The sequence below is a fragment of the Mytilus galloprovincialis genome, chromosome 2 (genome assembly GCF_965363235.1).
Source record: "Mytilus galloprovincialis chromosome 2, xbMytGall1.hap1.1, whole genome shotgun sequence".
Classification (NCBI taxonomy): domain Eukaryota; kingdom Metazoa; phylum Mollusca; class Bivalvia; order Mytilida; family Mytilidae; genus Mytilus; species Mytilus galloprovincialis.
Window position 1 is genome coordinate 15,550,496 of NC_134839.1, and position 12,481 is coordinate 15,562,976.

General features: G+C 33.7%; 1 protein-coding gene across 2 annotated transcripts in view; it reads right to left on the reverse strand.

Moving 5' to 3' along the window:
* Positions 1 to 12,481, reverse strand: part of LOC143062986 (uncharacterized) — a 40,840-nt gene that overhangs the window by 1,907 nt on the left and 26,452 nt on the right. For both annotated transcript variants that reach the window (XM_076234868.1, XM_076234867.1), the window contains 2 exons: positions 8,810 to 8,896; positions 8,369 to 8,490 (listed from right to left, as the gene is read on the reverse strand). In XM_076234868.1, the coding sequence (XP_076090983.1) occupies positions 8,369 to 8,490; positions 8,810 to 8,896 (209 nt within the window). The remainder of the gene's footprint in view (positions 1 to 8,368; positions 8,491 to 8,809; positions 8,897 to 12,481) is intronic.

The following is a 12,481-nucleotide window of genomic DNA, read 5'->3' on the forward strand; positions in this document are numbered from 1 at the left end:
TTAATCACACATTTTCGTCAAGATACAAAAACTACAAAATAACTCTTAAATTACATATACATGTAGCTGAGAGGGAGATAGAGCAGAATCGGCAGAGCTCCAGATAAGAATTCACAAATTGGGGTTTTTACCCACCATTTTCTTATGTAATTGGGTGATTAAGTTTTTTATTGCATTATCAATTCAAATTCACCCCTCAAGTTAATATCAAATTGGGTTTTTCACCACCAAGCTCCTTAATGTATTGGGTTTTTACATCAACACAATATTGAATATTTAGGCAATATCAACCCCAGATGTTTTTCCATCTTAAATATGTTTCTTTCTTTGTATACGTGCTAGCTATTTTATTTGGTTTATTCACTGAAGAGCACTTGTAGGTTTAATTTGTGTCCAGTTTCAAACCTTCTGCTAGTTTTGTATTTTCTCACAACTTATATAAACTGTAAAAAATGGATATGTGTTTTCACAGGCACTCATCTCAGAATTTTTTATCACTCATTAACCGTAAAATGAAAAAAAAATAGTATATAAACTCTAACTATACTTGAATGTTTTTGTTTTATTCAATTTACATAAATCTGGGTTAAGTGATCCCTTATTAGAACTTTTGGTTTCCGATGCTTTCCAACTTCATATCATGATTTGGCCTTTCACTTTTTCCAACTGAGTTTGTTTTTGACGAAACCCCGTGTTTATTAGCAATGTTCTCGTTAAGTTACGCAAACACGCCCGTGCGTTAGATGGACGCTTCCTAAAATCACTGGCTGAGTCTTGTTATCATCATAACTTTCCCTAAGCTATTCAAAAGAAGCTGAAAACATGCTTCTATTCAATATTTTTACCGGACATTCACTTTCGTTTTAATTCAATGTATGTTATGATAAATCCCGAGCAATTCGAAAAAAATATGTCAAAATGACACACGCTAATTGGATAAACGCCGAGAAGATCGAAATGTTTTCAAAAACATGTGTACCTTTGGGCAACGGAAAATTCCAGCAGGGACCCATTTCAGCTACTTGATGGAGGGATCTATTTTTAGAACAAAAGGACATTTCCAATTATAAATATTATACAAATAGATTTACGTGACGACTAAACAGATAAGGGTAAATAACGAAAATGGTAGCCAATAAAAGGGTTGAGCACTCATGGTTTTGGCATATGATTGGGTTTTCCTTTGAACTAATTGGGTTCTTGAACCCTGCAATGGGCAATTGCATTGGGTTTTTTATCATTTGTATTGCGTGATCACGCAAATACGCAGCTTATCTATAGCAGTGTGGCCAGGCCACCGTTTCACAAAGCCTTCTTAACTTACGATGATCGTATCAGTTTACGATCGGTTTACGTATGGTTCTACGTTCCCGTTACACGTGTTTCACAAAGGCATCGTAAAGAACTACTAAGTTGATCGCAAGTTACGTCGTGTGTATCATCGTAAGTGTATCGTAAACCGAGAAGAGTGCTTTCTTTCACGTCCGCACTTTTATCGAGTATGGCATGCCAAATAAACATTTTTAAAAATAATTATTATGGAAGGCGAATTATGGAGATAGTTTTATATCAAAATTAATACAACTAAAGAATTTTAGTCCGTTTTCAATATTAATTCAAGATATATGACGCTTACAGTCATAGAACAAAAGTGAGTTCCCACTGAAAAATTGTCCGATCATTTCAACTAAAATCGGTATTTTTCAAAAAAATATTACCAAGTAAGTCTATGAGTGATTTTTATAAAATAGATACCATAAGATGCAGAAATGTCTGAAGTTTAATTGTTTATTTGGCTATATTTTTAGTGAGGTTTTTTTTTTTCATTATTGAATGGGTTAAACACAAATGAATTTTTTACGATTTTTATTTGGTTAGAATACATAGCAAACTTTGCCGTGAGTCAAGCAATATTTTTCTTTGTGTTCACCTCGTCAGTAATTTAAAATACATATATTAACAACACTTTGTACCAATATTCTTTTTGGAGACAAAAACAGTCAAATATATTCAACGAAACTATCCGACACAGTGAGGGTCTAAATTAGGGGCAACGAGGGGTAGGGGGGGGGGGGGTGCATTTCTTTCTTTGTTCTGTAATTCTTTTAGCCATTCTTATCTTTTCAGCATTAAAATATGCTTATACTTTAAATTATGTGCCCCTTTAGAATTTGCACTACACAAATGAAACCATTTATCAATTTTGTTAAATGTCTGATTGAAACGAAACACAGAAAAGTATAAATATTGTAACTTAACTTATTTGTAATAATTTGGATATATGGGATAACAATTTAAGCAGTAGATTAGATGAAATTAGTTATATTTGATCTTATCTAGTTTGTAATATATGAGGAAATAGTAATGAGAAGCTAGCGCTGAGCATAAAGTTTTATAACATATACAGCATAATTAGTTATCCGACATTAAGAGTTATCTGGAATCTTACAAAGTAAAAATTTTATCACCAGAACAGGTTAGATTTATTATTGATAGCCCAATATAAAAAAAATGCTTATCAATATAATCGTTTTGGAGGATTTTATTTTTTTTTTTACTTTTATTCGTAGTGAGAGAAAATAGGTTTTCCCCAACCCCCAAAAAATCAAAAACAATGTCATCCGTCTTCGAGCATTCGTCTTCCAGACCTATATAAAAAATATATTGTTTTTTTTTTGTTTTTTTTTTTCTCTCAAATATGAAACTGAGGACGTAGGAATCATTCCGGCGAAAGAGACGTTTGTATTCTGCAACTCCCTTAAAATTATCCATAAATTTTGAAATTATAAAGAAACTAAGGTTTCAACTCCATTAGACAAAGTTGATCTTCGTCTGCATCATTTGGCTATTTATTCGGTTCTTTTTGGTCTGATAGCTCTTCAACTGTTTCTGTTTTTTGTACATGTTTCGTTCCAAAAATCGAGAATTATAGCTCTTTGATTGTATGACTAGTTGTTGTATGTTTTTTTTCCAGCTGTACAGAGCTTTTTGTTGTCAATGGTTATTTTTGTCGGAACTCTTTCACGAAATTTCATTGTAACATGGATGGTAAATTTTCCTTTGATCTTCTGGTGACTTAACTCGGTTATTTTTAGCAGAGTGCGTTAACTGAATGATTTTTTAGTTATTTCACTCTCCAATCCCGCCGTAGAGAACTTCTCGTTTGAAAAGCAAAGAATGGGAGAAGCTTAAACCAGTGCAGTAACTACCATCTCAAAATTTGTTAATGCACAGTCTAGCTCCGCCTCCTTGGGGTAGTAATTAGGGAGCAACCATTTGAACTTCATGGGGGCTATGTTTTTTTGTCTCAGTCGGAAATTTGTTTTCGCAAAAAGATCAATCTTTTTTAGTTTTTCAACGCTTTCAAATTTTTTTTCCCAATATTTAACACTATAAGGTATGGGGAAAATCTGGATTCAGAATTTATTTTTTGTCATCTGCTTGACCAGAATAAAAAAAACTGTTTATAAAATCTGGGATAAGAATATCTTTTTAGAAGAATAGGAAACATACCCCCCCCCCCTTCCAGGGCCCCCACATAAAGTTCTATTTTCGTGTATTGGACAAGCTTCAAACATTTGTCCCTGGACCTTACATGAATTCGACACGCAATCAATTAACCGATCTTCCCCAGTTTTGGGGAACGAAAGAACATTTTGATTTACCTTTATAATTGGTATTAGGGATATGTTTCCTTTTTATCACAACGTCCTTTGAAACTACAAGTCTTTTTTTATGTTTTGATGGCAAATAATCATAGAATAAATTTTTGCATTACCCACCCCCCCCCCCCCCTCCCCCTCCTTTTTTTTCTCTCCACACACCCTTTTTCAAGAATTTTTGGGAGGAAAAAATAAATGACTATCGAGTAAGAATCAAACGGCAACAATTCTTTGAATTTTAAACGTACCTTTTAGTATCGTACAAACAAATCCAACTAACATGAAATCAGTTATATATTGACGTATCTAAAAATGCAGAAATGTTTAATTGGTTAGGGTTTAACCTTTAACATGTGTTAAAGGTTAAACCCTAACCCTGTAGCCCATTAATGTTACAAATCATATATAGACACGCCTTAAACATATTTAATCATAAGTTAATTCGTAAAAGGCGTGCTATATATATATATATAACTTGTTGTAACTATTATTGACACTATGTAGGAGAAGGATGTTAGGTTAACTAAGTCTGCAATAGTGGACGAAAATACCGATGCTTATTAATGAACATAATTTGCATGGCTAAAATCATTGAACCAGTTCTGATAAGGACCAGTTCAACATTTCATTCCAAATGATATACGTATATCAATATTTAATTTGGTATGCAGAAAACGCAGAGTTTAGTTATTTTGTCATCTTTACATTATATTCTCTCTCTTTTTTCTCTTTTTTTTTTGGGGGGGGGGGGGGGCATTATTCTCTATTCTGTAAACCTCATTCACAACCTCATATATCTTGAGTTATTTCAAATAAATATCTGGTATTCAAGCGCCTATTAATGATCATTAATGGGATAGGATGCTTAATACTATAAGAGTATCCACAAGTAGAGTTTCAATGGTCTCTTTTAAAAGTCGGTGCATGAGAATATTATGCTACAACCAACCAACAAAAAGGGTTGCCTACTAAGTATATAAAAGCTAAAGAATATGCAAAGCATGTGATTTTTACGACGCAGGAGTTCGGGTTAAAGGGAATCCCAACCGTGAATATTAAATAATATATACCGATTTGATTGGCCAATAAATGTTTTAACACACGACGCCATCAATTTACGTAAATACTTTGGAAATATACAGACGATATTTCGCAATCCACGGCTCCTAGGAAAGTTTCTTGTAGTGTAACGTAAAGCGGGAAATACGCGTTTATGTAGTTAAAAATTGGTAATTTTAAATTAATAACTTTTTTTACATTTAGGCTTCTTCCTTTTTTTCCAAATTTTTTACATTATTTGGAGAATTGCGATTTAATGTTATTTTTTTGTATCATTTCTATCAAATTTTATTTTTATATTAAAACTAGAAATTGATCTGTTGTCTCACAAGGAAACAGCTGTTTTGACGTATTTTTCTAGAAAAAAATCCTAAATATTCTAAAAACTTTTCACCCACATTTTGTCGGCTTCAATTCAGTGAGTAATATTGAATTTCATGCTAAATACAGAAACTTACCAGATTAAATTAACGCGACCTATTAAAACAGTCAAAACAATAAGTTTTTATTCCAATTACAATTGAACTTTTTATATCAATTCGAGATTTATGTAATGTTGATCTGTAATTATATATTTATTTGTATTAAAACTTGACCAACTTCTTAAAATCTGACGGACCGTACGCGAACAGTCCGACGTATGCCGCGTATTTTGAAAAATACAAATACTCATATGGTCTGGAACATAGACATCTATCTATATTGTTGAAAACTATACTATACTATGTTGCCTTCTGGATGTCCCGCCTTTGTTTGTCTTTGTCATTTGGTTGCTGTCTTATTAACGTATAAACTACATTTCCAACAGTTTTGTATAGCTAAAACGGCTAATGTGTATAGAATAATTGTCTTTCTTCCCTAAATAATATGCCTAAAAGAAGAAGGACCGAGGAGAGATGTGCACAGGCACTTGTTTCGATCTCAGGGCCGTAACTACATTGAGGCAAATGAGGCAAATGCCTCATGTTGGAAATTTCAAAAAAAAAAAAAAAAAAAAACGGAAACAAAACATTGTCTTCATATCAAATTGTTTTTACTGAAAGTCTCTTGCAAAAAGCACGTTTTCTTTACTATCTGTTGTTGCCCCTGCATTATTTTCGTGATCCATGTTTCTATTTTACTTTTAGTTTTCAGAGTAGATAGTCTTTTGTTTGTACTTCTGTGTCCCGGGTTTCTCCTTTGGTCATTTATTGTCCTACTTTATGACTATAGTCTGAGTGTTGATTTTCATTTGTAAGCGTTTGGTTTTGCAATAGTGCATGTCCACCGATGTCCAGACATTGTGTGAGAAAATATTTTAAGAATATACGATGCTATACTGGACACAGCAAAAACAATGTCGTTTCCGCATGGAGAATTGAACTTGATATCAAAGAAAACTGGCTCTTTTTTGCAGAAAGATAGCTGACATGGATTAAATTAAAGTAAGATCTCTAATTTCCCCGTATCAAGTCATCTATAAAAATCATAAAAACATCAATGCATTGCAATATGACCTTTTACATTGAAGGGTTAAACTTGCATTAAGTTCAGACCCTTTAACAGAAAATAAAGGAACATGGAGTAAACGTGCACGGAACCTAATCTCACACAAAGTCAATGCATATAGAAACAAATACAATGATCAATGGTCAAAGTTTTTATTCTTGTTCTTCATCTTGATAGTTACTGGAGGGTCTTCAACAATAAAAGAATCATTAATATCGTAAAACAAGGTCAAGATGGTCCTTAGTGAAGACTTTTCAGTACTAGTATAATTATAATACTGCACTGTCACTATATTTAAATCTAGTAAAAAAAAAAAAAAAAGTCTAAGCACTATACAAGACAACAACAGATGGACAGGCAGATCCGGTTTTAATGATTATGAGATTATGAGATTTACGATTTTTGCTTTATCCTACATATTGGTCTACTTTTAATGTTGTCCCTGTGTAACCTGAAAGTCTTAAATTACAATTAATCATTGTTTTAGCTTTGAGACCAGAATATTGTCGAAAAAATAGCTAAAAATTAATTGCGTTTCAATGTAAAAAAAAAGGTCCGGGAAACGCTCAGAATGCACGATTTTGCGTTATTTTTCTCAGAGCTTCAGACCCCTCGCCAAAATTTTTCAGCATCGCTACGCTCGGCAAATATATTTTGCCTCACTATTAAAAGAGGCTAGTTACGGCCCTGGATCTATTAATAGGAAGGTCGACTATCCATATATATTACATATTGATAGTCGACCTTCCCATTGATAGAAACAGGTGCATGTGGCGATGTCCCTAAATAAAAAATAAAGTAAACAGAAAAAAATGCTTCACTTTTCAATCTTTAACTTCCCCTCCCGCTTCCAAATTTGTTTCTACTGTATTAATTTTTGAAGACATGTCGCATCTACACAAAGCCTGTCTTATTGATCTGCAGCTTACCCCTATTAGTTTTGGTATATGTGATCTACATTAAATTCGATTCAAAAATAGTCACTCGAAAGGCATATATATCTAAATAGTTGCAATAAGTTCCATTAACCACGAAACTAATTACAGTCAGATATTTATTTCGATATTCTTATTAAAATACATTTCTTTTTTGGCCGAAATTACAAAAAAAATAATTTTTATCTGGTTTGACTGTGAAACACTGATTTCAGATTTATATTGTACACATAACTTTAAAAATGGGAATAAAACATCCTTCTTTAAACGTTTTATCGATTACCACTGTGCCTGTAGTGATATAATTATAAATAGATTTCAGAACGCGGACGTGATAGAAAGCCTATTTATTAAATTGTGAAGACGTACGCCGGTAGGAAATAAGATTAGTAAACAATGATTAATACCTTAGATTTGCATTAAGTTAGTTGCTTGAATATACAAATAATCAAACGAAGAAAGACTTCAAGTGTAGTTCTATAATATTGAAGATTCTTCTTCGTCTTCTAACATTTGAGGCATCTTGAAAAAGAATAAAGAACGCTGCAGCCATGTTAGATGGATTAATTTATTTTCGTAGAAAAACTACGATGGAGTTACGACTGGGTATAGCTGTAGTAAGTTACGCCAGGATTTACGCTTTATTTACGATCATCTTAACTTACGACGGCTTTGTGAAACGGCTGTAAATCCTACGATTTATTTACGATGGACTTACGATGACACGTAGACTTACGAAGGCTTTGTGAAACGGTACCCTGGAATCGTTATCAACCGAGGCAATTAATTTGGTGAATTCGATCTAGATCTGTGTTTGTGGATACTACGTAATATAAGGTGTAAGATTCATAACAATTAGTTGAGACAAACAAAAGTTGGAAAACAGAAACTATTTCAGGACGAACGTACGAACGTTCGGACAGACAGACAGTCGGACAAGGATAAACCTCAATGTAAAGGATCTTAAGGGTAAACCTGGTATCACCCACAGTTTTTGGTGGGGTTTGTGTAGCTTAGTTTTATTTTTCTATGTTGTGTTCATGTACAGTAACTATTGTTTGTCTTTTTCTTTTGTAGGCATGGCGTTGTCAGTTTTTTTTTTTGATCTATGAGTTTGGATGTCTCTCTGGTATCTTTCGCCAATTGTCAATGACCCAGTCGATTAGCGGTTAGGTTATAGCTTTAAAATGTCATATGTTTCTAAAATTGCTTTGTATTACTTACCAATGCTCTCATTTTTGGCAAGGTAACACATTTTTGTATTTTTAGTATGATCTTTCTTTTTCACACAAGCTGTATATTGAGGATCTGTTGGAGGTCTACTTCTATCCAGTTTCTTCAAAAACCTTTAAAAGCAAAACATATTTTATTTTGTCCTTGCTTTGTGAATAAAATACCTTTTATTCAAGTTAACATCATTAAACTAATGATGAACCGTAAACTATGAATTGAAATAAACTAAGCTTACAAGCATCCAGTCAAACAAATGCAATTAAATTGTTAAATTGTCTATCAAATTTATATATATCATCACATTATGATCAAAAATGTTATTTCCGAATAGAATATTAATTAACAAAACCTTCAGATAACTGTTTTAATAATCTTGTTTCAGTCAAAACACTGCTATAAATTGAAATAGAAAAAATCTTAGTGACTACTTACTTTTCATTTTCATCCAAAGCATCCATAAAAACTTTAGGGTATTGGAATACATGTTGTGATGTATCTGTTAACATCTCTACTTGACCACTTAAAAAACAAAAGCCACGCATAAAACACATATTTTAACACTAAAGAGAATATTAAACAAAACATATATCCATTTTTTTTTGTTATTCATATCAAGGATTTGCAAATCCTTGTTCATATATAATATTATTACTTACATAGTGTGCTAGTGACCTAATACGGTATATATGGGGTCAGTAAATTCCATATGGGGTGAGAGCGAAGTATTAGGTTACTAGCACACTATGTAACGAATTTATCTTACACCGACTATCTCAACGTGTGGAATTTAGACCTATCAAAATGAACAATCTTCAATACTGTTAGCATTAAGGAACTACTACATTTGTACCATTGATCTTACAAAAACAGATACCAACAATAACAACTAAATTGTTAGGTTTAAATGTGTTTTATGAATTTATTTCAATCTTAATCATCAATTTCTTGGTCTGTTGAAACGTTTACGTGTGAAATAAGCCCCGCCTCCCTACTACCTTATATGGAATATAAAGGGACGTAACGCCACTACTAACCGTGTATGAGATAAGCCCCGCCTCCCTACTAACCTAATATCAAATATACACGGTCTCCACGAGGGCGCTTTTAACCAATCACCTTCCTAGAAATGTATATGAGGCAATATAAATATATATATTTATTGGTATTCAAATATTTTGAATCATGATATGTCAGACAAATACATGTTCCGATAATTTCGTATTAAAATAGCCGGTTTATAAAATGTTATAAAATAGCGATGTACAGAGTTCCGAGTCAAAACATTTATTTTTCAATGAAATTCGGAATTATTACTGTATTTGATTAAACAAATGTATATATTTCTTTGTTGAGATTTTTAAATTAAAAGGAAGATAACACGAATTGGAATCTAAACCTGTGCCTCAAAAAAGTCGGATCAGTAAATTCGAAGTACGTAACGTATAAATTACGTTTTTTCCTATGTGTTTATCATGCTGCTCGGAGTCGTTTTGTAGATTCCGTGTAACTGCGTTGATACAAAGAGCACAACTTATTTGCGACGTCACAATGAATTAGGAGCAACTATCGACGACGTCATAATGATGTAGGAGACGTTATAGAAAAACTCTGAGTAGAAAAAATGTACCTTCATCAGAAAATCTCAAAGCCGAATATTTTAAAGCTTAAGATGAATAAAACCGAATCAGTTGAAGATCGAGCAATATAATGAAAAATAACCTAAAATAATAGCCAAATCGTTCTAAGATAAATTTGCACGAGGGAGTTGAAACCTTAGCATCATAGGTCTTCTTTTTAATATCATAAAACGCAAAACTCTCAAAGGAAGGCGACAATAACCAGAAAATGCACGATAGAAATTTTATAGGAATTTCTATGTAAGGATATCGTAAAATATAAGCCGAACCTAATGTAAGACATTTTAGCTCGTTGGCTGCTCTCGCTTGCCAAAAAGTTCACATTGTCACGCAGTTAAACATTTACGATTTTAAAAAAGAGTAGAAAAGCCGATAATCTTTACGTCACTTATGTCGCTTTTTCCGCTTCGTGTATTAATGCATTTATGGAGGCAACTGATATAGCATAAAAACCGAAATGAAGTCAGCATTTGTTGAAAATCCATAAGGACAAACAAAGTTTAAACTGAATACTTCTTTGAATTCAAGTTTGCTTTGACTATTTTCTGAAAGTAACCACAGAAATTGGAAATTGAATCCAGTTATAAGTATCTAGTGTCGCAGAATTTGTACGAGAATATTTCAAAAGTGCATAGAAAGTGCATTTGAAAATAAACGTGAAAAAGTCTACCCTGTTACAAAAAAATAAACAAATGTGATAATGACTTGTCTGAGTCATGCTGGTTCCAGAAAAAAACTAGATGTGTCAAAGAGACACGAATGGCCCCGTCCCAAAAAAAAATCTGCAATTTCAATATAAACACATGTGAACACAAACATGATAGTAGTCTCACATATCAAACATCAGCTCAAAATCTGGAGGCGTACAGAAAAAAAATCTGTATAACTGTGATTTTCAATAATTTATCAAAGTCCAAAGCTCGTAATTTCAGCAAAAATTAGCGGAGCAGAATTAAACTTTAACTTGACCCGTAACTCATCATGGTTAACTCACATACCAAAAATCAGCGCAATATCTGAAGGCGTTTAGAAAAAAAGTCTATAACTGTGATTTTCAACAAATTCTCAAAGTCCAATGCCAGTAATTTCGGCATAAATTAGTGGAGCTGAAATATATCAGGGGCGTAGCTAGGTATTCAGTCAACTGTAGGCACCAATCGGCAGGGGGTCTGGGGGCCGATGAAGGCCCCCACCAGGTCCAGGGCAGAGCCCTTGAAGGGGGTTCAGGGGTCGAAGCCCTCGACGGAAAACGGTTTTCAGCGTTTTAGCTGCAAAATTTTATGTACAAAAATATTAAATTTACTGGTTATTCAATCATAATAATTATAATATACATGATGAAAAGCTCGAAGAATTATGAATAATGTACCATGTTCATCTGACTGGTGAATTGAATAACGCAGTACAATCCGTAATATATATATATAATAAAAATATACAATATGCATTGCCATTGGCAGATCCAGGGGGAGGGGGGTTCCGGGGGTTGGAACCCCCCTTTTTTTGGCCGATCAATGCATTTGAATGGGGACATTTGGTTGGACCCCCCCCCCCCCCTTTGTCCTGGGTTGGGAACCTCCCTTTTTAAATTGGCTGGATCCGCCCCTGATTGCCCAGCGTAGATCAGCATATCCCTTAAACTAAGCAGTGCACTCTGTTTGCTATTTTCATATCTATTCCGTTCTGATTGATATATACGTTTAACTTATTTAATACTAGTAGTAAATATTGATGATCCTTCTTTAAAAAAAAAATAGGCACGTGAACAATGATACTACTGTATAATAGAACTATCCTTTTGGCTAGACATCAATCACCAATCTTTTGAATCTTTAACCTTCATCCTAGCCACACAAACACATACAGACATAGTCGATGCCTAACAAAATTCAAGAAATTCGTATTTCTTTATATCCTCTACTGTAAAATCCCTACCTGCTTAGGAATTTTGAATAATTGTCAGAGGCGGATTTAGGGGGGAGGGCAGGGGGCCCGGCCCCCCCTTTTTGGGAAAAAATTTGGTTACTTATATAGGGAATCACTGAAGCGTGACTGGAGAAGGCCCCCTCTTAGGTCAGTCAGTGGGCCCCACTTATGAAAATTTCTGGATCAGCCACTGATTGTGACCATTAAACGCAGATTTGAGAGTCCTCAAAATTACTGGAAGCCAGTTGATTGATTGATTTTTTTACAACCAGCGTCAAATATATATGCAAGTTCAGGACCGTTGAATTTTTTTTTGCCAATAAATACAATTTGGAGCTAGGTCCTATAATAGGTGTCGTCCAGGACGAAGGTCAGGAAATTTAAAAATGCCATGCATTGGAAAATGAGGGATTATTGGATAGGAGCAGAAAATTTGCCTTTCAGTAGACCAACTACGACCTCAAAGAGTTGCATTCTCTCTACAACTAAGCATCGGATTTAGTCCCCATTCTGACCAGACGTGACTGCGTACTTATACATC